This window comes from Leptodactylus fuscus, chromosome 11, assembly GCF_031893055.1.
Source record: "Leptodactylus fuscus isolate aLepFus1 chromosome 11, aLepFus1.hap2, whole genome shotgun sequence".
NCBI lineage: Eukaryota > Metazoa > Chordata > Amphibia > Anura > Leptodactylidae > Leptodactylus > Leptodactylus fuscus.
In genome coordinates this window covers 89,052,468-89,078,625 of record NC_134275.1, presented here as the reverse complement: position 1 = coordinate 89,078,625, position 26,158 = coordinate 89,052,468, and the positions used below count along the sequence as shown (strand labels likewise).

The 26,158-nt window shown below is 46.6% G+C and overlaps 1 protein-coding gene across 1 annotated transcript; it reads left to right on the top strand.

Moving 5' to 3' along the window:
- Positions 1-571: 571 nt before the first annotated feature.
- On the top strand, positions 572-19,020 carry LOC142184147 (cytochrome P450 2A4-like). Its single transcript, XM_075258878.1, has 9 exons — positions 572-907; positions 987-1,149; positions 9,104-9,253; positions 9,480-9,640; positions 13,333-13,509; positions 14,495-14,636; positions 16,788-16,975; positions 17,441-17,582; positions 18,747-19,020. Exons 1-9 carry the CDS (start codon positions 728-730, stop codon positions 18,926-18,928), a joined length of 1,485 nt encoding a protein of 494 aa, XP_075114979.1. The 5' UTR covers positions 572-727; the 3' UTR covers positions 18,929-19,020.
- Positions 19,021-26,158: the final 7,138 nt, after the last annotated feature.

Sequence of the window (26,158 nt, the reverse complement as noted above, 5' to 3'; positions counted from 1 at the left end):
CATGTTATTTGGATGGCTGCCCTAATCCTGGTGATATATAAACAGAGGAGAACACAGTACAGACAGAGCTGTAGTCAGCGAGGAGCCGGACACAGTACAGACAGCGCTGTAGTCAGCGAGGAGCCGGACATAGTGCACAAGGCGCTGTAGTCAGCGAGGAGCCGGACATAGTGCACAAGGCGCTGTAGTCACCGGGGAGCCGGACATAGTGCACAAGGCGCTGTAGTCAGCGAGGAGCCGGACATAGTGCACAAGGCGCTGTAGTCAGCGAGGAGCCGGACATAGTGCACAAGGCGCTGTAGTCAGCGAGGAGCCGGACATAGTGCACACAGCGCTGTAGTCAGCGAGGAGCCGGACATAGTGCAAAAGGCGCTGTAGTCAGCGAGGAGCCGGACATAGTGCACAAGGCGCTGTAGTCAGCGAGGAGCCGGACATAGTGCACAAGGCGCTGTAGTCAGCGAGGAGCCGGACATAGTGCACAAGGCGCTGTAGTCAGCGAGGAGCCGGACATAGTGCAAAAGGCGCTGTAGTCAGCGAGGAGCCGGACATAGTGCACAAGGAGCTGTAGTCAGCGAGGAGCCGGACATAGTGCAAAAGGCGCTGTAGTCAGCGAGGAGCCGGACATAGTGCACAAGGCGCTGTAGTCAGCGAGGAGCCGGACATAGTGCAAAAGGCGCTGTAGTCAGCGAGGAGCCGGACATAGTGCACAAGGCGCTGTAGTCACAGGATGGCTCTGAATATTGGAGCAACGCTTCTCCTGGCTACTGGAGTCGCTCTACTCATATACCTCATTAAATGGTGGAGTGGGGTGAAACAGAAGAACCTGCCCCCAGGACCGACCCCTCTACCCGGCCTGGGGAATATCCTTCAGCTCAGCACTACAGAACTACCCCAGTCTTTAGTTAAGGTAAGTCCTTATTTGCTTTCGTAGCCGTCTCGGGGCGCTGCTCATGCCCTTTTTTATGATATTTTCTCAATCTTTGCAGCTGAGTGAGACGTACGGACCGGTCTATACCATCTACCTGGCAAACGTTCGGACCATAGTCCTGATTGGGTACGATGCAGTGAAGGAGGCGTTGGTGGATCACAGCGATGCGTTCAGTGATCGGGGAGACACCGGAGCAGGAGCGATTTTTAATAAGGATTTTGGTAAGTCGATAATGTAACTGAATAGAATTACTATACACAGTAACTTCTCTATGTGGATTATTCTATAATGCTGAGCACAGGCCGTACCATGTCATATATTGCAGGTGGGGGTGATTGCTGATAAAGTCTATTACTCACACATATCATTCGCAGGATTTTTGGCTATTCCAGTTCCTCTCGGGTTAGTCATTCCCTAATTATACTATCAATAACCTCCTTATCTAATATGCACAGTATCAAATAGGTTTGTCATCTCTTTAAAGGGAATGTGAAAACAAAAATAGCCTATTTTTTAAGATTTTATGTTATAAATATTTTTTAAGAAGTGTAAAAGTCCCTATCTATATTTAAGAAAAGTACTATATACTGCAATTGTCACTCTGACCACCAAGGCTAGCCATAGCCCGATAGTTGCCAAACCTTTAAGAATTACAATAACATATTACAACAGAAGATAACACCTCCTTCATTCCCAGTTGGGATCTTGCGTTCCAGGGTTTGGCTGAACCCAAAGCCAGTCTCAATGAGAGAGACTTATAAAGGACTCCCAGGACTTACCCACCTCCCTCTCCTCCTGGGCAGACAGTTTCGCTCTTTCCTGTTATACCTTCTTCAGGATTGTTCATCTGTAGATCATAACGGAGAGTCAGCGGAAACTTTCAGTGCTCTAGAAAAGAGTGTTCTCACCCAACCCAATCTCCTGGGCAGGTCTAGAAGCCTCTTCTGCATCATCCAGGATTGTTTTAGGGTATTCTCTGTAGGGCTATGTGTCGGTATTGCTGACATAGTCCCATCTCACAGACCATCTAAACTCTCGTAATACATTCATCTCTAGAATCACGAGAATGATAAAAACTTTCAGCTGTAGAGTGAAAAGTCGTCTTACGTTATTACTACACAAACAGTAAGAAACAGACAAACTAAACCCCTCACATAAAGAGGAGGGGAACCTTGACTAAGACCAGGAATCCTGCGTATAGCCCAACCCTATCTAAGCAGGACACCACTTCCAAGCACGCTTCCACCAGTTCCTTGGCTTCTAACAGCACATATAACTTGGCACCTTCTCCTGCGGTTTACGCTCCACTGCAGACCAATTTACTTTCCATTCTTATTTCTGGTATTCCTGGGGCAATTCCAGGCAAAACAACCTTCTTGACCACTCTCCCGGTAATGTCTACTACGTAACTAGACTCTGCACCAGCTTGTCCTCCTGTATAGTCACCTCCATCTGGGTATCATTTCTGGAGCACGTTGCCATCTGTTTTATCCCCAGTGCTTTCTCCAGCTCTTTCATCATTCATTCCAGAGACTCCTTTCAGGTTTTCCATGTTGTCTTTTTCTGAAACCGGTTCTACTTGTTGGATCTTTGGGATTGTCCCAACTTGAGGCTCCTTTAATAAAGTGATCGCTTCCTTGGGAGTTCATTCAATTCAGGTTTTCACTTGAACTTCTGGTGTAGACTTTGCACATGAAGGCTTTTAGCATTTGGGTATTAGACTACATGGCTGCTTGTTCATTCTTCTACTGTAACACTGCCATCAATACATGAAGACAAGTAGCATCCCTAAGTGTCAGGCATGGACGCTAAACATGTTTGCAGTGGATTCATCTTTGCACGGTGCAGGCGTTCAACAGTAGACGTCTATTTATTCAGGAACAAGGATAATCCACTTTACAATCTGTATCTCAGTATCTCGGCTCCTCTCCATGTGCCCTGCTGCAGATCTATACAATAGAGAAACAGGAACCTCCTATTCTGCTCCTCTGGCCCCTCCGCCATTTTTATTGGAGCTTTATTAACAACATAACCCTATCTTTATAGACAGAAGCTCCTGCAATAATTAACATATACACATATCAGCCGCCATCTTGTCAGTTTCGCAATAAGCAAATTCGACGATGCCATGTTCGTGTCACTCAGGTGGTGAAGTGGTCCATGTGTTTGGTTCTTGAATTGATGTTTTCACTGCTTGCAAGTTTAATGCCTCCTTGGTTATCTTCATACGTCGTCTTTGGCTGAGTTGATGGCTAAGACAAGATCTCGAAACAATCGGTTTAACCAAACAATCTCGTGACTTGCGTAGGCCGCAGACACACATTCTTCTTCTGTAGATGAGAAGGCAACAGAGACCTGCCAGACCAAGAGACTTCCGATCACCTGAATCTCTCGCCCGGTCTGCAGAAACATAGCCTGTGAGCTTTAGATCTCCTGTTGAAGACATTCTTACATTTATGTCTTACGTTTCTTTCAAATATCGGAGAATTCTCTTAGTAGCATTCCAGTTTTTGGCGCGGCTTTTCCACCTGTCTGTAGAGAATACCCACTGCTGCCGCGATATCCGGTGGGGTCATAGTTATGTATAGTAGCGCCTCCACTGCTGCCGCGATATCCGGTGGGGTCATAGTTATGTATAGTAGCGCCTCCACTGCTGCCGCGATATCCGGTGGGGTCATAGTTATGTATAGTAGCGCCTCCACTGCTGCCGCGATATCCGGTGGGGTCATAGTTATGTATAGTAGCGCCCCCACTGCTGCCGCGATATCCACTGGGGTCATAGTTATGTATAGTAGCGCCTCCACTGCTGCCGCGATATCCAGTGGGGTCATAGTTATGTATAGTAGCGCCTCCACTGCTGCCGCGATATCCGGTGGGGTCATAGTTATGTATAGTAGCGCCTCCACTGCTGCCGCGATATCCACTGGGGTCATAGTTATGTATAGTAGCGCCCCCACTGCTGCCGCGATATCCACTGGGGTCATAGTTATGTATAGTAGCGCCTCCACTGCTGCCGCGATATCCAGTGGGGTCATAGTTATGTATAGTAGCGCCTCCACTGCTGCCGCGATATCCGGTGGGGTCATAGTTATGTATAGTAGCGCCTCCACTGCTGCCGCGATATCCACTGGGGTCATAGTTATGTATAGTAGCGCCTCCACTGCTGCCGCGATATCCACTGGGGTCATAGTTATGTATAGTAGCGCCTCCACTGCTGCCGCGATATCCACTGGGGTCATAGTTATGTATAGTAGCGCCTCCACTGCTGCCGCGATATCCACTGGGGTCATAGTTATGTATAGTAGCGCCTCCACTGCTGCCGCGATATCCGGTGGGGTCATAGTTATGTATAGTAGCGCCTCCACTGCTGCCGCGATATCCGGTGGGGTCATAGTTATGTATAGTAGCGCCTCCACTGCTGCCGCGATATCCACTGGGGTCATAGTTATGTATAGTAGCGCCTCCACTGCTGCCGCGATATCCAGTGGGGTCATAGTTATGTATAGTAGCGCCCCCACTGCTGCCGCGATATCCACTGGGGTCATAGTTATGTATAGTAGCGCCTCCACTGCTGCCGCGATATCCACTGGGGTCATAGTTATGTATAGTAGCGCCTCCACTGCTGCCGTGATATCCACTGGGGTCATAGTTATGTATAGTAGCGCCTCCACTGCTGCCGCGATATCCGGTGGGGTCATAGTTATGTATAGTAGCGCCTCCACTGCTGCCGCGATATCCGGTGGGGTCATAGTTATGTATAGTAGCGCCTCCACTGCTGCCGCGATATCCACTGGGGTCATAGTTATGTATAGTAGCGCCCCCACTGCTGCCACGATATCCAGTGGGGTCATAGTTATGTATAGTAGTGTCCCCACTGCTGCCGCGATATCCGGTGGGGGTCATAGTTATGTATAGTAGCGCCCCCACTGCTGCCGCGATATCCACTGGGGTCATAGTTATGTATAGTAGCGCCTCCACTGCTGCCGCGATATCCACTGGGGTCATAGTTATGTATAGTAGCGCCTCCACTGCTGCCGCGATATCCGGTGGGGTCATAGTTATGTATAGTAGCGCCTCCACTGCTGCCGCGATATCCGGTGGGGTCATAGTTATGTATAGTAGCGCCTCCACTGCTGCCGCGATATCCACTGGGGTCATAGTTATGTATAGTAGCGCCCCCACTGCTGCCACGATATCCAGTGGGGTCATAGTTATGTATAGTAGTGTCCCCACTGCTGCCGCGATATCCGGTGGGGGTCATAGTTATGTATAGTAGCGCCCCCACTGCTGCCGCGATATCCGGTGGGGTCATAGTTATGTATAGTAGCGCCCCCACTGCTGCCGCGATATCCGGTGGGGTCATAGTTATGTATAGTAGCGCCTCCACTGCTGCCGCGATATCCACTGGGGTCATAGTTATGTATAGTAGCGCCCCCACTGCTGCCACGATATCCAGTGGGGTCATAGTTATGTATAGTAGCGCCTCCACTGCTGCCGTGATATCCGGTGGGGTCATAGTTGTGTATAGTAGCGCCTCCACTGCTGCCACGATATCCGGTGGGGTCATAGTTATGTATAGTAGCGCCTCCACTGCTGCCACGATATCCAGTGGGGTCATAGTTATGTATAGTAGCGCCCCCACTGCTGCCGCGATATCCAGTGGGGTCATAGTTATGTATAGTAGCGCCCCCACTGCTGCCGCGATATCCAGTGGGGTCATAGTTATGTATAGTAGCGCCCCCACTGCTGCCGCGATATCCGGTGGGGTCATAGTTATGTATAGTAGCGCCCCCACTGCTGCCGCGATATCCAATGGGGTCATAGTTATGTATAGTAGCGCCTCCACTGCTGCCGCGATATCCACTGGGGTCATAGTTATGTATAGTAGCGCCCCCACTGCTGCCATGATATCCACTGGGGTCATAGTTATGTATAGTAGCGCCTCCACTGCTGCCGCGATATCTGGTGGGGTCATAGTTATGTATAGTAGCGCCCCCACTGCTGCCGCGATATCCACTGGGGTCATAGTTATGTATAGTAGCGCCTCCACTGCTGCCGCGATATCCACTGGGGTCATAGTTATGTATAGTAGCGCCCCCACTGCTGCCGCGATATCCACTGGGGTCATAGTTATGTATAGTAGCGCCCCCACTGCTGCCGCGATATCCGGTGGGGTCATAGTTGTGTATAGTAGCGCCCCCACTGCTGCCATGATATCCACTGGGGTCATAGTTGTGTATAGTAGCGCCTCCACTGCTGCCGCGATATCCGGTGAGGTCATAGTTATGTATAGTAGCGCCCCCACTGCTGCCGCGATATCTGGTGGGGTCATAGTTATGTATAGTAGCGCCCCCACTGCTGCCATGATATCCACTGGGGTCATAGTTATGTATAGTAGCACCTCCACTGCTGCCGCGATATCCGGTGAGGTCATAGTTATGTATAGTAGCGCCCCCACTGCTGCCGCGATATCCAGTGGGGTCATAGTTATGTATAGTAGCGCCCCCACTGCTGCCGTGATATCCACTGGGGTCATAGTTGTGTATAGTAGCGCCTCCACTGCTGCCGCGATATCCACTGGGGTCATAGTTATGTATAGTAGCGCCCCCACTGCTGCTGCGATATCCACTGGGGTCATAGTTGTGTATAGTAGCGCCTCCACTGCTGCCGCGATATCCACTGGGGTCATAGTTGTGTATAGTAGCGCCTCCACTGCTGCCATGATATCCACTGGGGTCATAGTTGTGTATAGTAGCGCCCCCACTGCTGCCATGATATCCACTGGGGTCATAGTTGTGTATAGTAGCGCCTCCACTGCTGCCGCGATATCTGGTGGGGTCATAGTTATGTATAGTAGCGCCCCCACTGCTGCCGCGATATCTGGTGGGGTCATAGTTGTGTATAGTAGCGCCCCCACTGCTGCCGCGATATCCAGTGGGGTCATAGTTGTGTATAGTAGCGCCCCCACTGCTGCCGCGATATCCAGTGGGGTCATAGTTATGTATAGTAGTGTCCCCACTGCTGCCGCGATATCTGGTGGGGTCATAGTTGTGTATAGTAGCGCCCCCACTGCTGCCGCGATATCCGGTGGGGTCATAGTTGTGTATAGTAGCGCCTCCACTGCTGCCATGATATCCACTGGGGTCATAGTTGTGTATAGTAGCGCCTCCACTGCTGCCATGATATCCGGTGGGGTCATAGTTGTGTATAGTAGCGCCTCCACTGCTGCCATGATATCCACTGGGGTCATAGTTGTGTATAGTAGCGCCTCCACTGCTGCCGCGATATCTGGTGGGGTCATAGTTATGTATAGTAGCGCCCCCACTGCTGCCGCGATATCTGGTGGGGTCATAGTTGTGTATAGTAGCGCCCCCACTGCTGCCGCGATATCCAGTGGGGTCATAGTTGTGTATAGTAGCGCCCCCACTGCTGCCGCGATATCCAGTGGGGTCATAGTTATGTATAGTAGCGCCTCCACTGCTGCCGCGATATCCGGTGACATATCTGACTTTGGTTAAGATTAGAGGTTTCTATCGCTGGTCATGTGACTAGTTGCCCCAGAGTCTATACACCGTGCATGCTTGGATGTTTCAGTACTTACACTTTGCTTTTCTTCTGTTATGGCACTTTTAACCCTTTGATTTTGCTTTTTCAGCAGATTCCTCTTAGCTCTCCAGACTCTGCCGACAGCTTCCAGGTGCCTTGTTTTCTTGCATACAAGACACTTACCTGTTTCTTTCAAATTACCGTATATACTCGAGTATAAGCCGACCCGAATATAAGCCGAGGCCCCTAATTTTACCACAAAAAGCTGGGAAAACTTATTGACTCAAGTATAAGCCGAGGGGGGGGGGGGGGGGGGATGCAGCAGCTACTGGAAAATTTCAAAAATTAAAATGGTTTTAGGGGGGTGCAGTAGTTGCTGGGGAAGGGGAGGGGGTGTTTTGGTTCTCTGTCTGCCCCTTCCCTGAGCTTGAGGACTGGGTTTTTCCCCCACGTGGAATTCAGCCTGGCTGACTATAGGGGATCTGCAGTGCTCCTATTAACCCCTTCCTGACAGAACAGGAGCACTGCAGACCCCCTATATTCAGTGGACACCGGGAGACCTAATGTGTTTCACAGTCATTTTCTACTTCTCTATGTATTCTAGGGAAAGGAGGGATTTAGAAATTTTATTTACTTCATTTTTTATTATATATATATATTTTTTTGCTTGACTCGAGTATAAGCCGAGAGGGGCTTTTTCAGCACAAAAACTGTGCTGAAAAATGTGGCTTATACTCGAGTGTATACAAGTATATCTTTTATTTTTGGGTAGATGTTGGACTTTTAGAAGAGATTGTGTTTTAGATGCCCCGTCCCTGCTTGCCGCTTGTATTCATCTTTACGCTTTCCTCTGACATTCTCCCATGTAAGCTCATTGTCTGGGCATATCTGGTCCAGTTACAAGCGGGTCATAGCTTTCTGGAAGACGCTTAATAGTCATGTGCGACATAAGAACCTTTTCAATCTTACCCAATGCCAGGCAGGCGCTCCACAATTACTACAATGTTTCTTCTCTAGTCCTGCAGATCACTGGTCTTCTTTAGCTTTCTCACTAGAGCTTATGGCTGAGATTTCTCCGGTCTCCCACACTTATTTTGCGGGGTCACATTTCCATGTACAATCTGATCCTAATCGATGCTGAGGGATCTAGTGCTTTGTGCTTTCTGATCCTTCTTTGTCCAGTCATCTGTTACAGGCTCAGATTTAGGTTCCTGTCGGTATTTCCATGACTCCACCAAAACACATCATATCAAACCTCTTCTTTCTCTTGCTGGTTGTTCTCTGACGTTGTCGCCTCCCATGTGCTGATAGCCCGTTCAGGGTGTAGGAGTGAACCCACCCATTAGTCGGCCCCATCTCGCCTCCCTGGCCGATGAACTGTTTTGTCTTACAGTATATAAGTGAAGGTTATACATTGTAAGCCGTGTGCTTCCAACCAGTAACATTGTCTCCTTCCTATAACCTCTAGAAGCTACTCTGAAGTTGTCCATCTCCCATAGGGGCTGTTACATGTATCAGAGGTTCCTTCTGTCACTATTTGCACACAGCAGTAAAAATGTTGACAATTGGGAACAAAAATATCTAAAAGCTACAGAACTCACCAAACAAACTCCTTGCTTTACCTTACAGGGATCATTGCAAGCAATGGAGAAAGGTGGAAAATCCTTCGTAGGTTTTCGTTGACAACTTTGAGAAATTTTGGCATGGGAAAGCGAAGCATTGAAGAAAGAATCCAGGAAGAAGCCGGCTGTCTCGCTGAGAAATTGATGAAGGAGAAAGGTGGGTAGAGTTCCAAAATATTTGTCTGAACCGAGACATGGTGAAATCCAACATACCCGATTTCTATTCCCACCAATGACTGCAAATAGGGAGACCACTGAGCTGTCTAAATACACATCAGATCAATAGCTGATCTCCTGAAATCAATGGCGACCACCAATCTCAGCCTCACGTCTATGACCAGTATCCTATTGTACAGTAACGACCACTTTATATTAATTAACAGATAATCCAATTGATCCAACACATATGACAAGACTCACTGTGTCCAACGTCATCTGCTCCGTTGTGTTTGGTGAAAGATTTGACTATGAAGACCAAAAATTCCTGGCTCTCTTGTCTTATCTTCACGAACTTCTTCGGTTGCTCAACACACGTTCTGGGCAGGTAACTATTTCAAAATGTCTAGAATATGTATATAGGTGCGAGGTAATTAGCATAAGTTTTCAGAATTCAAAGATATGATATCTAATGTATGCAAATAATATACATATCCAAGGGGTACAAGGGGTTGTACCTGTACCCAGTGCTCCATTGTCTCCCAGTGTGGTCCGGTCCTGCTGCTCTGGTGTCTCTCCACACGGCCCATTCCTGCTGCTTCATTGTCTCCCAGTGCGGTCCGGTCCTGCTGCTCCGGTGTCTCCCCACTCAGTCCAGTCCTGCTACTCCATTGTCTCCCAGTGCGGTCCAGTCCTGCTGCTCCCGTGTCCCCCACATGGTCCAGTCCTGCTGCTCCATTGTCTCCCAGTGCAGTCCGGTCCTGCTGCTCCAGTGTCCCCCCACTCAGTCCAGTCCTGCTACTCCATTGTCTCCCAGTGCGGTCCGGTCCTGCTGCTCTGGTGTCTCCCCACATGGTCCAGTCCTGCTGTTCCATTGTCTCCCAGTGCGGTCCAGTCCTGCTGCTCCATTGTCTCCCAGTGCGGTCCGGTCCTGCTGCTCCGGTGTCTTCCCACTCAGTCCAGTCCTGCTACTCCATTGTCTCCCAGTGCGGTCTGGTCCTGCTGCTTTGGTGTCTCCCCACATGGAGTCCTGCTGCTCCATTGTCTCCCAGTGCGGTCTGATCCTGCTGCTCCAGTGTTCCCCCACTCAGTCCAGTCCTGCTGCTCCATTGTCTCCCAGTGCGGTCCGGTCCTGCTGCTCCGGTGTCTTCCCACTCAGTCCAGTCCTGCTACTCCATTGTCTCCCAGTGCGGTCCGGTCCTGCTGCTCTGGTGTCTCCCCACATCGTCCAGTCCTGCTGCTCCATTGTCTCCCAGTGCGGTCTGATCCTGCTGCTCCGGTGTTCCCCCACTCAGTCCAGTCCTGCTACTCCATTGTCTCCCAGTCTCCATTGTCTCCCAGTGCAGTCTGGTCCTGCTGCTCCGATGTCTCCCCACTCAGTCCAGTCCTGCTGCTCCATTGTCTCCCAGTGCGGTCCGGTCCTGCTGCTCTGGTGTCTCCCCACATGGTCCAGTCCTGCTGCTCCATTGTCTCCCAGTGCGGTCCAGTCCTGCTGCTCCATTGTCTCCCAGTGCGGTCCGGTCCTGCTGCTCTGGTGTCCCCCCACTCAGTCAAGTCCTGCTACTCCATTGTCTCCCAGTGCGGTCCGGTCCTGCTGCTCTGGTGTCTCCCCACATGGTCCAGTCCTGCTGCTCCATTGTCTCCCAGTGCAGTCCAGTCCTGCTGCTCCATTGTCTCCCAGTGCGGTCCAGTCCTGCTGCTCCGGTGTCTTCCCACTCAGTCCAGTCCTGCTACTCCATTGTCTCCCAGTGCGGTCCGGTCCTGCTGCTCTGGTGTCTCCCCACATGGTCCAGTCCTGCTGCTCCATTGTCTCCCAGTGCAGTCTGATCCTGCTGCTCCGGTGTTCCCCCACTCAGTTCAGTCCTGCTACTCCATTGTCTCCCAGTGCGGTCCAGTCCTGCTGCTCCATTGTCTCCCAGTGCGGTCCGGTCCTGCTGCTCCGTTGTCTTCCCACTCAGTCCAGTCCTGCTACTCCATTGTCTCCCAGTGCGGTCCGGTCCTGCTGCTCTGGTGTCTCCCCACATGGTCCAGTCCTGCTGCTCCATTGTCTCCCAGTGCGGTCTGGTCCTGCTGCTCCGGTGTTCCCCCACTCAGTCCAGTCCTGCTGCTCCATTGTCTCCCAATGCGGTCCAGTCCTGCTGCTCCGGTGTCTTCCCACTCAGTCCAGTCCTGCTACTCCATTGTCTCCCAGTGCGGTCCGGTCCTGCTGCTCTGGTGTCTCCCTACACGGTCCATTACTGCTGCTCCATTGTCTCCCAGTGCGGTCTGGTCCTGCTGCTCTGGTGTCCCCCCACTCAGTCAAGTCCTGCTACTCCATTGTCTCCCAGTGCGGTCCGGTCCTGCTGCTCTGGTGTCTCCCCACATGGTCCAGTCCTGCTGCTCCATTGTCTCCCAGTGCGGTCCGGTCCTGCTGCTCTGGTGCCTCCCCACATGGTCCAGTCCTGCTGCTCCATTGTCTCCCAGTGCGGTCCGGTCCTGCTGCTCTGGTGTCTCCCCACATGGTCCAGTCCTGCTGCTCCATTGTCTCCCAGTGCGGTCCAGTCCTGCTGCTCCATTGTCTCCCAGTGCGGTCCAGTCCTGCTGCTCCGGTGTCTTCCCACTCAGTCCAGTCCTGCTACTCCATTGTCTCCCAGTGCGGTCCGGTCCTGCTGCTCTGGTGTCTCCCCACATGGTCCAGTCCTGCTGCTCCATTGTCTCCCAGCGCGGTCTGATCCTGCTGCTCCGGTGTTCCCCCACTCAGTCCAGTCCTGCTGCTCCATTGTCTCCCAGTGCGGTCCGGTCCTGCTGCTCCGGTGTCTTCCCACTCAGTCCAGTCCTGCTACTCCATTGTCTCCCAGTGCGGTCCGGTCCTGCTGCTCTGGTGTCTCCCCACATGGTCCAGTCCTGCTGCTCCATTGTCTCCCAGTGCGGTCTGGTTCTGCTGCTCCGGTGTTCCCCCACTCAGTCCAGTCCTGCTGCTCCATTGTCTCCCAGTGCGGTCCAGTCCTGCTGCTCCGGTGTCTTCCCACTCAGTCCAGTCCTGCTACTCCATTGTCTCCCAGTGCGGTCCGGTCCTGCTGCTCTGGTGTCTCCCCACATGGTCCAGTCCTGCTGCTCCATTGTCTCCCAGTGCGGTCTGGTCCTGCTGCTCCGGTGTTCCCCCACTCAGTCCAGTCCTGCTGCTCCATTGTCTCCCAGTGCGGTCTTTTCCTGTTGCTCGAATGTTTTCTTGTAGAAAGTCCTTACCGGCTATCAATGACCACTAAGGTAAATCAGACACCTCAGCAAAGGACAAGGGCCGTCACACCTGTGTCGTGCCCAGGCCCTTTCCTTAGGCTGCTGAATGACCTTAGCGGTCACTGACAGCCAGTGAGAACTTCTTCTGCAAGAAAACATTGGAGCAGCAGGACCGGACCACATTGGGAGACACCAGAGCAGCAAGACCGGACCACACTGGAAAACACCCAAGCAGCAGCACCGGACCACGCTGGGAAACACAGGAGCAGCAAGACCGGACTGCACTGGGAGAGACCTGAGCAGCAGGACTGGACGGTGCTGGGAGACACCGCGGAGCATCAGGACCGGACCACACTGGCAAACACTCGAGCACTAGTACCAGACTGCACTGGGAGACACCGGAGCCACAGGACCGGACTGCACTGGGAGACACCAGAGCAGCAGGACCGGACCACACTGGGTGACACCAGAGCAGCGGGGACAGGTAAGTAGATTTTATTTTTTTCACCTACCGTGACCTAAATTGAAAAAAAACCTGCTGGACAACCTGTTTAATGACAATAAAGAAATCCTTTCTCCATCACTCTTGATAACCTCCTTGAAGTAAGGCCACATAGAAGGCAGGACGACTTGTGGATCAGACTGCACAATGTTTCATCGTAGCCTGTAAGCAGAGAGTCACACGGGAGCTGCAGATATAAAACGGTAGATTTCTAACCAAGACTACACTGTCCTCTGTATCGTCTTCATAAAGTCATTGAATTGTGGAGGTTTATAGTAAATGTAAATATGACCCTCAACCAAGAGAAGAAGATTTATGATGATGATCCATTTATATATTTTTTAACATTTTTTCTGATTTAGATATTTAACATGTTCCCGACCATAATGCCCCATATTCCGGGTCCGCACCAGAAGATCTTCAAAATGACCAACAATCTGAACCAGTTTATAAAGGAGATGATAAAAACTCACCGAGCGACCCTGGATGAGAATTGTCCTCGCGACTTCATGGATTGCTTCCTTATAAAGATGAACGAGGTGCGCTAATACATAATAAGAAGTAGCATTTTGAGGGTTAAGAGGACAAACAAAATTCAACCTTGAAAATAAGTAGCAGAAACAGACCCTACTATTGGTGGCCATGAACGTTGCACTTTCTATTTCTGCTACATTTGCGGAGGAGCCTTTTGGTAGCCACGACCTGCCCTGCGCAGAGCTAAGGGGTTCAGCACACGCGCGGCGAACATATCCAAGTGAGCCCCCAACTTAGCTAAACCAATATTACCATTGTAAGGTGACTATGTAGAGGTATATATCAGCTCTGTGGACTATTTAGGTGAATACAGGGCAGTTACTTTTAGTGACTTACAGGTGATGTCTCTGACTAATTGTTCACATTTCCCGTCTCTTCCATCTGGACCACCAAGTTTGCAGCACAGACATCTTTGACTTCTCACTTTTCCAGGCACCTGACCCACATTGTCCTCACCTGCACCCCCATCCTGCTGCTACCCCAAATATAAAATATATATTATAACCCCCTCGTAATGAATAATACCCCCAAGGGCATCTATAAATTAATAACTTCCCTATGTGTCTCCTAAGTTCTTCTGCGATCCTTTGATGAATGGAGCCACGGTTTCCTTCCTGTCCACACACAGGACGCGTGATGTTGTGACGTCATTGCGCCCGCCTGTACTGAGAAGCAGACGTCTGTCTGTGGTCTCATTGACTTGCGGTTTACAAGCCAATCAAGTTACAGGAAGTGTTTTAACTAGAACAGTGTCTGCAGACACCAATCTAGTTAAAAGTAAAGAATGTATTAATGGCTGCCCCAGGGTGGACCCCATAGAGTCAGTCTCTGCCCCTCCGCCTCCCACTAGCTACGCCACTGCCCCTGAGCTTTGAGTCCATTATGTGAGAAACGCATTACACACATTTGTCATTGTCTTGTTTTCTACATAGAGTTTGTGTTACTCTGACAATTAATAGAATACATTTATTTTTTTATTTTTTTTTTTAGGAAAAAAAGAATCCGGACACAGAATTTCACGAGGAAAACTTACAAGCGACCATATTAGATTTATTCTTTGCAGGAACAGAGACCACAAGTATGACCCTAAGATACAGTTTCCTAATAATCATGAAGTATCCAGAAATACAAGGTAACAGTCTGTGCTCGGCTTTATCTTACTCGCTGCTCCTTGTATCGCTGTTATTTCCATGCAGACTAAATTTCCCAGGATTCATCTGCCTGCTAGTTTAGTTTTACTTCTTATAGGTACTATATACATCTCTTCTACCCAGGGGTCACTGGGGGCAATCGTTATACTAAAGAAAGGTTCCAGTGGGGTCACGTGTTACCTAGGACGGTGGCTCGGAGTTAGGAATCTAGAAAGTATTAACATTATTGTTGGTTAAGGTTTAATAAGGAATGCTAACCCGCATGAAAAAACAATAAAGTAAGAGCAAAATATAATATCCAATAGTATATGTAGCAATGTAATATCCCACAACAGTAATAAATAGCACTGAAACATTGCAATATGGAAGACGAGACAGATAAAAAAATAGAACCAATCCCCACAACAATGGAGAACACGCAAAGGATAATGAATAGAGATGAGCGAACAGCGAAATATTCGATATTCGTTTCGAGTAGAGCCTCAATATTAGACTACTCGATTGAATATCGAATCCCATTATAGTCTATGGGGAAAATGCTCGTTTCAGGGGAAACCACTATTCGACTAAAGGAGAGTCACCAAGTCCACGAGTAGCAGGAGGAGAGTGTTTAGGAGGAGCGCTGTGCAGTTATTATAGTCTATGGGGTCTGTGCGCTTTAACTGCACAGCGCTTGCAGTTGCGCTGATAAAAAGTAAGCTCCCTCGTAACCGCAAGCTGCCAGCTCTCCCAACTAGTAAAGACGAGCCTGCGGCAAATCAACGCTGGTTCTGCAGCAGGCTCGTCCTTGCTGGTCGGGAGAGCTGGCAGCTTGCTGTTACGAGGGAGCTTACTTTTTTGTCATAGGAATGAATTGACCAGCGTTGATTGGCCAGTGTACAGCATTCAGCCAATCAACGCTGGTCCTGCTGGAGGCTCATCTGTGAGGAGGCAGAGTCTACAATGTAGACGTAGTACAACGTAATAACCTCCCTGTGGATAATAAGATATAATAAATTCACATAAGGAGGGTATGATAGTCAAAAATATATATGCTATAAGGGTAAGACATGGAAGCCTACTGGCTGGAGAGCAATTATATGCAAAATGAAAGGAGACCTATATGTGGCATATTACTGACTACATATACATAGGAACATGGGAAGAATATGCAAATCTGTCTTCCATGATGTAGTTAGGAAGACAGTGCCTCAGTAATGCAGCCCAATAGAGGGCGCTCTGTGAGGATATGCAAATCTGTCTTCTATGATGTAATTAGGAAGACAGTGCCTCAGTAATGCAACCTAATACATGGCGCTCCCTTTAACATCATGCCCGACCTTCCAAGAGGCCTTTGCTGCAATGATGTGGGATTTTACCAAGTCAGATCAAGTCAATCAAGACAGATTTGCATATTCTTCCCATGTTCCTTTGCACAAGTGGAGCCAAATGACTTAATAAGTCTCCACACACCTAAATGGTGGTTCTCTCCCTACGGAGGGACGATATCCCCTAAACCCTACATATACATAGCAACCGAATATTACACATAATATGCAACAAGCTGGAATAATAACCTACCCAAAGTCATACCATCAACGATGGTGACCGCCTCACAAACCGCAACTGAAACCCCAACACACATTTCGTCTTTGTCAGCAGATAAATAAGATTAGCAAAGGAATTAATACGCAACGTTGAACAGTTTCCCAAACTCCCTCCCACATCCTACATAACCCCGGCTTCTCACACCTGGTATGCTCTACCATACAACATTGAACAGGTTCTACGCCATTGACTATACAATAATATTACCATTACGATGGGTAACAGTTGGGTCGCCGCAGAGCTTTTGTATCCAATAAGTTCGGTCACAATGAGAGGTGCTCTGTGCTTCTCTTCTATCTCCGAGTGATATGCTGTATAACGTTTACCCAGATATTTTTTGATCATTTGTTTTATTCGCAGGATTAGTAAAAGTGAAGTTTTAGATCTTCTTCAATCACAGTTTGGACTTTGCTTCAATTATTTCTAGTGATCAGATTGTTACTGAAATGGAGAAGACTATTGCTTTGGACGATGTGATGGATACAATTCTACAATGGGATTAGAATGGTAACAATGTCCTTCTTTCTGTTTGTTGCAAATTTCAGCAAAAATCCACCAGGAGATTGACAGTGTAATAGGCAAAGATCGGAGTCCATCGATAGAAGACAGAAGTAAGATGCCGTATACAGAGGCCGTGATCCACGAGATCCAGAGATTTGCGGATATTGTCCCTACTGGAGTCCCCCATTCTGCCAGCAAGGACACGACCTTCAGAGGATATCACATTCCTAAGGTGCCGGATCCCGATCTTCTTAGCATGTTACACATTATCTTTTAAGTTTATAACTCAAGACTGATATTTCTTACATTTTTTTTTTAAATGACTATTCTGTATGCTTCATGATTTATGTAAGACTGACGGACTAGGTTTCTTCTGGGTTATGGACTTTTCCCTGACAAATATTGGAGAAAGAAGGTTTGGACATCTTGAGTTTCAGTTCTTGGCTATTTTTTTCTCAGGGAGGTAAGGTAGTGTTGGAGGTGTCTGGCCACAGCTTAGTACCCCCTCCTCGTACATGGCGGCTGCTGATGGTTTATGGGCGCCCACCTTACAGACACTTCCTTCAGGTTATAGCCCGCACTGCTTTACTCTTCTCTAAGTTTTAAGTCAACTTTTCCAATCCGAAACCAATCTGATCTGACTGTCACACTATGTATTGATTTTTTTCATCTTCTTTTCTTCTACCTTCTCTTTTAGGGCACAGTGTTGTTTCCACTCCTGACCTCTGTCCTGAAAGACCCCAAACAATTCAAGAACCCGCATGAGTTTGATCCTGGACACTTTCTGGATGACAATGGCTGTTTTAAGAAAAGCGATGCCTTTATGCCATTCTCTGCAGGTAAGAGGCTAAAAAGTTTCTGTTGTTTCGACAAACAAATTCTGAATTAATATTGCAGGGGAATAAAAGAAATGTTATAAGATATTCTATCATAGAGAAAGCTTCTTTCTTCAGTTATTAGACTGTTTCCTTGCTCTATCTTTCTATTGCTTTTCACTCTGAAAATCTCAGCTGCTAAGATGGACTTCAGGTCTCGTGTCTGTAGAAGTCTATGGAGAGGGTTGGGGTGAGGGGTGAACAGGAAGTGCAAGAGAGAACAGAAAAAAAATAAGCTGGAAAGAATAGGAGCTTTCTATCCTTATCAAACCACTAGACTCACATTGATCAAGTACAGTATTTCTCTACATATGTCTCGCATGTTCCTGGGGCTGTTCCTCACTATGACACTATACCGCATAGTCATACTCTGAGCAGTGTATAAACATACATAGTTACATAGTTGATGAGGTTGGATAAAGACATTAGTCCATCAAGTCCAACCTATAACCCTACAATCCTTACATCCATGGCAGCTAGTGTCCACTCACCTGCTCAGAGAGAAACGCAGGCTATAAGTATAAGGTATAGAGGGTGTGGGGAAGATAGAAGTGGTGCGGACCCAAACAGTCAAGACAGGGACACAACATGTGCAGCAAACTGGTTTAGCCTTAACTTCAGGCAAAAATAAAACAAATTCTTGCTTGTCTGAGTAACAAACTAAACAGAAGTTATAACCTAACTATACATGTGGCTTACTATCAGACACACGAAAAAGACAAGGGTTACAGGACAGACCCAGCCACTTCCTGACCTCCTGGGTCTGCCCTGTCGGCTCTTTTATGGGGTGGTAACTAGCCATGGACTCACAGCTGGGGCTGAAACCTATTCCAGACCCGCACTGGACCGCACATAGGTCAGGAACCTGGGGCTGATATAGCGGGACTCCAGTTCTCTGTCCGTCACCTTCTCACCAGTCCACTGAATATAAGCCATAGATTGACCAACGATAATCTTACTCCTCATATAACAGCTTATCCCAAAATGGCAGGTGCACATGAACTCTAGATAACTGGAATTACCCCCAATTACCCCTCTGTCCATTTAGAAATGCTATTTGTGTTCTCCTAAAGCTGAGCTCTGCTTCTTATTGTGTGCGCTCATACATGGACTCTTCTGTCTTCTTAGGAAAGCGCATGTGTATGGGAGAAGGTCTGGCCCGCATGGAGATCTTCCTCTTCTTCATAACCATTCTGCAAAAGTTTACCTTAGAACCCACCGTAGATAGGAAACATCTAAGCATAAGACCCGAGCCCAACACTAACGCTTCAAGACCTTGCTCATATAAGATGAAATTTATTCCTCGTTGAAATCTAGAAGTTCTAGAACCTGCAAAATAAAAAGATTTCTACAAATTTTTGAAGTGTCTGAATTATAAAAATAACAACATAGAGACTTGTGTTTACTATAAAGCGTATACACTGTATATAGGTTTGTATTTCGAGGTACCCTCTAACTCTAACATCGTGACTTGATTCTTCCCTCTACTGAGTCCCTTCCTTCTCTTCGCATCTTTGTCTCGTCTCGGACTGTTTGCGTCTCCATCGTTTTGTCGGTGTTAGTCGTTTCTCAGATTCCTTGCCTTGATCTTGGACAGATCTGACATTGGTGATTCACTTCTACATTTTATATGTCCATATTCCATATACGCCGACCAAATCCATCCACTGTCATTTGTTACACATGTAAAAAATGATTTCACCTTGTATCTTGCTCCTCCATATGTTGCGCTTTGTTCGCTTAACGATATAAGTGACATCTCTATTGAGACCTATCACTGTCACTTTCACTTTCTTACTGTTTCCTCTATTTTATTTTATGTATGGTTTTGGAATATTAATGCGCTCGGACTGAGGTCAGCAGTAAGTGTATGATGCAAGCTGGACAGATTTCGATAAAGTGATCTGATATAGAACTATGAGTTTTGAGACTTAAAGGGATTCTACCATTAAAGCAATTTTTAGACTGTTCTTCAAGTTTATCACTACAGAATACCTACCAGCCCATCAGGGACAGTATTAGGGAACACAACCTAGAAATCTAAGCAGGACTGCAGACTCCAGTCTGGGCGTTGTTCTCCTGACTCACACGCTGATGCAATTCCTCATTAGTTTGGGAACGGCACACCTATAGAGGATGGTCCACAATACAGACTTTCAGTACAGCGCTGTATACTTACCTATAGCTCTGTATACTTACCTATAGTGCTGTATCCTTGCCTATACCGCTGTATACTTACCTATCGTGCTGTATACTTACCTATAGCTCTGTATACTTACCTATAGTGCTGTATACTTACCTATAGTGCTGTATACTTACCTATAGCACTGTATACTTACCTATAGTGCTGTATCCTTGCCTATACTGCTTTATACTTGCTTATCGTGCTGTATACTTGCCTATAGTGCTGTATCCTTGCCTATAGTGCTGTATACTTACCTATAGTGCTGTATACTTACCTATAGCTCTGTATACTTACCTATAGTGCTGTATCCTTGCCTATACTGCTTTATACTTGCTTATCATGCTGTATACTTGCCTATTGTGCTGTATACTTACCTATAGTGCTGTATACTTGCCTATAGTGCTGTATACTTACCTATAGCCCTGTATACTTACCTATAGCGCTGTATCCTTGCCTATAGTGCTGTATCCTTGCCTATACTGCTTTATACTTGCTTATCGTGCTGTATACTTGCCTATAGCGCTGTATACTTACCTATAGCACTGTATACTTACCTATAGCCCTGTATACTTACCTATAGTGCTGTATACTTACCTATAGTGCTGTATACTTACCTATAGCCCTGTATACTTACCTATAGCGCTGTATCCTTGCCTATAGTGCTGTATCCTTGCCTATACTGCTTTATACTTACCTATAGCCCTGTATACTTACCTATAGCCCTGTATACTTACCTATAGTGCTGTATACTTACCTATAGCCCTGTATACTTACCTATAGTGCTGTATACTTACCTATAGTGCTGTATACTTACCTATAGCCCTGTATACTTACCTATAGCTCTGTATACTTACCTATAGTGCTGTATCCTTGCCTATACTGCTTTATACTTACCTATAGCCCTGTATACTTACCTATAGTGCTGTATCCTTGCCTATACCGCTGTATACTTACCTATAGCTCTGTATACTTACCTATAGCTCTGTATACTTACGTATAGTGCTGTATACTTACCTATAGCCCTGTATACTTACCTATAGCGCTGTATACTTACCTATAGCCCTGTATACTTACCTATAGCGCTGTATACTTACCTATAGCGCTGTATACTTACCTATAGCCCTGTATACTTACCTATAGCGCTGTATCCTTGCCTATACTGCTTTATACTTGCTTATCGTGCTGTATACTTGCCTATAGCGCTGTATACTTACCTATAGCCCTGTATACTTACCTATAGTGCTGTATCCTTGCCTATACCGCTGTATACTTACCTATCGTGCTGTATACTTACCTATAGCTCTGTATACTTACCTATAGCTCTGTATACTTACGTATAGTGCTGTATACTTACCTATAGTGCTGTATACTTACCTATAGCGCTGTATACTTACCTATAGCCCTGTATACTTACCTATAGCGCTGTATACTTACCTATAGCCCTGTATACTTACCTATAGCGCTGTATCCTTGCCTATACTGCTTTATACTTGCTTATCGTGCTGTATACTTACCTATAGCACTGTATACTTACCTATAGCCCTGTATACTTACCTATAGTGCTGTATACTTACCTATAGTGCTGTATACTTACCTATAGCCCTGTATACTTACCTATAGCGCTGTATCCTTGCCTATAGTGCTGTATCCTTGCCTATACTGCTTTATACTTACCTATAGCCCTGTATACTTACCTATAGCTCTGTATACTTACCTATAGTGCTGTATCCTTGCCTATACTGCTTTATACTTACCTATAGCCCTGTATACTTACCTATAGCTCTGTATACTTACGTATAGTGCTGTATACTTACCTATAGCGCTGTATACTTACCTATAGCTCTGTATACTTACCTATAGCTCTGTATACTTACCTATAGCTCTGTATACTTACGTATAGTGCTGTATACTTACCTATAGCGCTGTATACTTACCTATAGCCCTGTATACTTACCTATAGCGCTGTATACTTACCTATAGCCCTGTATACTTACCTATAGCGCTGTATACTTACCTATAGCGCTGTATACTTACCTATAGCCCTGTATACTTACCTATAGCGCTGTATCCTTGCCTATACTGCTTTATACTTGCTTATCGTGCTGTATACTTGCCTATAGCGCTGTATACTTACCTATAGTGCTGTATCCTTGCCTATACCGCTGTATACTTACCTATCGTGCTGTATACTTACCTATAGCTCTGTATACTTACCTATAGCTCTGTATACTTACCTATAGCTCTTTATACTTACGTATAGTGCTGTATACTTACCTATAGTGCTGTATACTTACCTATAGCGCTGTATACTTACCTATAGCCCTGTATACTTACCTATAGCGCTGTATACTTACCTATAGCCCTGTATACTTACCTATAGCGCTGTATCCTTGCCTATACTGCTTTATACTTGCTTATCGTGCTGTATACTTACCTATAGCACTGTATACTTACCTATAGCCCTGTATACTTACCTATAGCGCTGTATACTTACCTATAGCGCTGTATCCTTGCCTATACTGCTTTATACTTGCTTATCGTGCTGTATACTTGCTTATCGTGCTGTATACTTGCCTATAGCGCTGTATACTTACCTATAGCACTGTATACTTGCCTATTGTGCTGTATTGTTGTCTCTTGCCTCACACACTCGTGCTCGCTTGTATTCTTGAAGGTGATCACAATAATTTAGGTTTAGTGTCCAAAGTCTTTCTACAGGAGATTTGACCAGACTCCAGTTTTAACTCTGTTAAAAATTTCACCAAATCCGTCACGTGTCTGTTTATGTTTCACGGACATAACTCTCGGGTACAGGATTTTTGTGTCTGTTCAAAATAACTGATTTAGGACGGACGAGAAGCATCTTTTATTTTATAACATTAATGTCTATGGCTAACGGACAGTAACGGACAGGAGTCAGTTATAAGATAAGATAATATAATAGTCCCTGTAGTGTTGTAGTGAGGATGCAGGTCTTCTGGAATACGTCCACTATGAGATGGTTACTCTTGTAGATCAGAACCCTTTATTCCATGCTTCCATCATGGCTCCCTGTCTAACAACCCCTCCCCCTAAGCTCAGCTCCTCCTCCATTACTACCTCACTGTTGCTAGGCAGACAAAGCAGAATAAGTAAGCAGAACAGAACATACAGAACTTACTTATAACAACATCACATCTCTCCCCTTCTTATAAAAAAATAAATAAAATGCAAACATTATAAATGAACAATAAATAAAAGGTCCGAACTGAAAAGAAAATTTTACTGCAGAACATAGTCCCTGAGGTGCGTTGGTGACCTTCGACTTATCCTTGTTGGGTAGCGTTGAGACATCTCGTTATCAGAAACAGTCTGTGAATTTTCGGAGGTGTCTCTTGTAGGTGTTGCTGAACCAGTTGTACCTGGTGAAATTTCCTCATCATCTGTCTCCTCTGCACTTGCTCCTGGATTGTAGACACGAAGCTTTTTAAAATGGGAGACATTTCGTGTCACTTGATGACCCTGGCGTTGAGCAGTAACCATGGTACCTTTGACGTGTGTGACTTGAAAGGGTTCTGGATGATAAGGGGATGATAACTTGTCACTGGGTCTCAGCCTTATAACGAGGACCCAGTCTCCCACGTCCAGCTGTTTGAAGCGACAACTTCTCTTATCTGCATATCTTTTCATCCTGCCTTTGGCAAGGGAATCATTGAGGACCAATGGAGTCTGGACGTGAACTACTGGGATGTTTGGAAGCTTAATGCGCAAAGGCCTGCCGAAAAGCGCAGTCGCTGGCGGAGTTCCTGTAGTAGAGTGCGGGGTGGCTCTGTACTGTCTAAGGAATCTGTACAATTCTTGCTGCAAATCCTTGTGTTCCATGGTAGCAATCCGAAGAGTTTTGTTGATTGATTGCATGAAGCGCTCCACTTCACCATTGGCTTGAGGCCAGTAAGGAGTTATTTTCCTGTGGTTAAAACCAAGATAAGTTGCAAAAGACTGAAAATCTGCACTATTGAAAGGTGGCCCATTGTCAGTCTTCATTGTTTCAGGTATGCCATATGCAGAGAAGATTTTGTCCAGTTTTGGTATGACAGCTCTTGCAGAGGTGGTGGAAACGGGTTCAATGACTGGAAACCTAGAAAAATCATCTATGACAACCAGTAAATAGGAATGATCTGGCAAAGTGCAGAAATCAACACTCACAGCAGTCCATGGATTGTCTGGCAGAGGTGTCATTTGTACTGGTGCTCGGCTATGGTCCACCGTAGTTGCTTGGCAAGGTATACATGTGGCAATAAGTGCTTCCACTTGTTTATCTAGTCCAGGAAACCATACTTTCTCCCTGAGTAATTGCTTTGTTTTAACTATACCTTGATGGGCCTCATGGGCCAGATCGATCACTCTACTCTGAAGTTTCTGAGGAATGACCAGGCGGTTGTCACGTAGTAGTATGTTTGAGTCAGATACAGAAAGAGAGTGTCTTGCATTAAAGAAGGCCTGCAAATATGCTGTTTGGCCCTGCGGTTGAATACGAGTCTCAGCTAGAAAAGAGTTCCAGTTCTTAGACAGAACAGTGTCAATTACCAACTGAAGTTGGGGATCAGAATCCACCGCATGTTTAATTTCTTCGAGGGTCATTGCTCTTGGCACAGAGTGAGTAACAATGAAATTTACATGCTCCTCAGCTAAGACAGTGGCAGGCAAGTCATCTTTGGTAGACTATGGTGAAGGGTGTCTTGAAAAATAGTCTGCAGGGTTCCCAGCTCCTGCCTCATATCTCAAGTGAAAGCGATAGTTCTGCAGGCGTAGTAGCCAGCGTTCAAGTCGTGGGGGTGGCTTTGATGAATGTTTATTGAAGATTGGAATGAGTGGTTTATGATCACTGACCACTGTGAATGGACGACCAAAGAGGTAAAGATGAAAATGAAGGCATCCCCATACAACTGCGAGAGCTTCCCTCTCAGTTTGAGAATAGCGCTGTTCCGTTTCTGTTAAAGCCTTGCTCGCATAGGAGACTGTGGAGATACTGCCAGTTTTGGACACCTGAGTTAAAATTGCACCAAGGCCTACAGGACTGGCATCCACAATGAGCTCAGTAGACTTTAGTGGGTCAAAATAGGCCATGACCGCGTCACTAGAAAGACTGGACTTAAGTGTATCAAAAGCTGATTGATGTTCAACTGTCCATGACCAAGGAGTATCCTTTTTAGTGAGTTGTCGTAGGGGTTCAGAAACAGTAGCCAGATCAGGTATGAATCGTCCACAGTATGTGACCAGACCAAGAAAACTTCGAACATCTGAGACATTTTGTGGCTGGCTAGCAGAGGTTATGGCTGCTACTTTCTCAGGGTCTGCAGAAACACCATTTTCAGAAAAAATGTAGCCAAAAAAATTCAATGACGTCTTGTTGAACTCGCATTTTGATGGATTAACAGTTAAATTGCAGGTTTGCAGTCTCCGAAAGACTTGTTCTAGGTGATTGTCATGTTCCTCTTGGGTTGTGCCAAAGATAAGGATGTCATCACTAACATTGAGGACTCCAGGTATTCCTGAAAGAACCTGCCTGATAACATTCTGAAAGATTTCTGCAGCCGATGAAATGCCAAAGTTCAGCCTCTTGAACCTTCTTAGACCGACATGAGTGCTAAAAGTTGTGATATATCTGGAGTCTGGATGCAATTCAAGCTGATGATAACCAGATTTTAGATCAATTTTTGAGAATACTTTTGCACCATTTAGATCTGTGAGAATATCATCAATGGTAGGCGTAATGTGCCTTTCTCTTTGAATGGCTCGATTGGCATGTCGCATATCCACACATAACCTGATTTTACCAGGCTGCTTAGGTTTAGGCGCAACAACAATTGGTGAGACCCAGGGAGTTGGGCCCTCGACACGTTCAATAACATCATCTGTCTCAAGGTCTTGTAGCTCTTTCTCCACTAGCTTGCGGACATGGAATGGGATGCGCCTGTGAGGTTGAACTGACGGCTGGACTGACTGGTCAATGTGTAATGTCACTTGAAAGTCTTTCAGCTTTCCTAGGCCTTGACAGAGTTGAGGATATTTCTGCATAACATTTTGGACAGAAGAGTGTGTTACGCTGTTTGCCAGTTTCACTAGGCCCAGAGATACCGCACTATTGCAGCTGAGAAGAGTGTCTGCAGAACACTCCACTACATAGAAAGTGTCCGGGATGGATTTCCCTTCAGCCGTTAGTAATGCCTGAAATTTGCCACATAGGGGTAATGCAGTAGCTGAACCATAAGGATATATCTTCAGGTTAGTGCCTTGCAAAGCAGGTTTGTTCTTTAGCTGGCTATAAGTGGCATGACTAATAACATTGACAGACGCCCCTGTGTCTACCAGTGTC

Bases quoted from the DNA above. Each gene is read 5' to 3' on its own strand.
- LOC142184147 (XM_075258878.1), top strand. From the start codon at position 728: ATGGCTCTGAATATTGGAGCAACGCTTCTCCTGGCTACTGGAGTCGCT. The intron at 1,150-9,103 runs GTAAGTCGATAA...TTTACCTTACAG, and splicing joins GATTTTTAATAAGGATTTTG to GGATCATTGCAAGCAATGGA. The intron at 16,976-17,440 runs GTGCCGGATCCC...CTTCTCTTTTAG, and splicing joins GAGGATATCACATTCCTAAG to GGCACAGTGTTGTTTCCACT.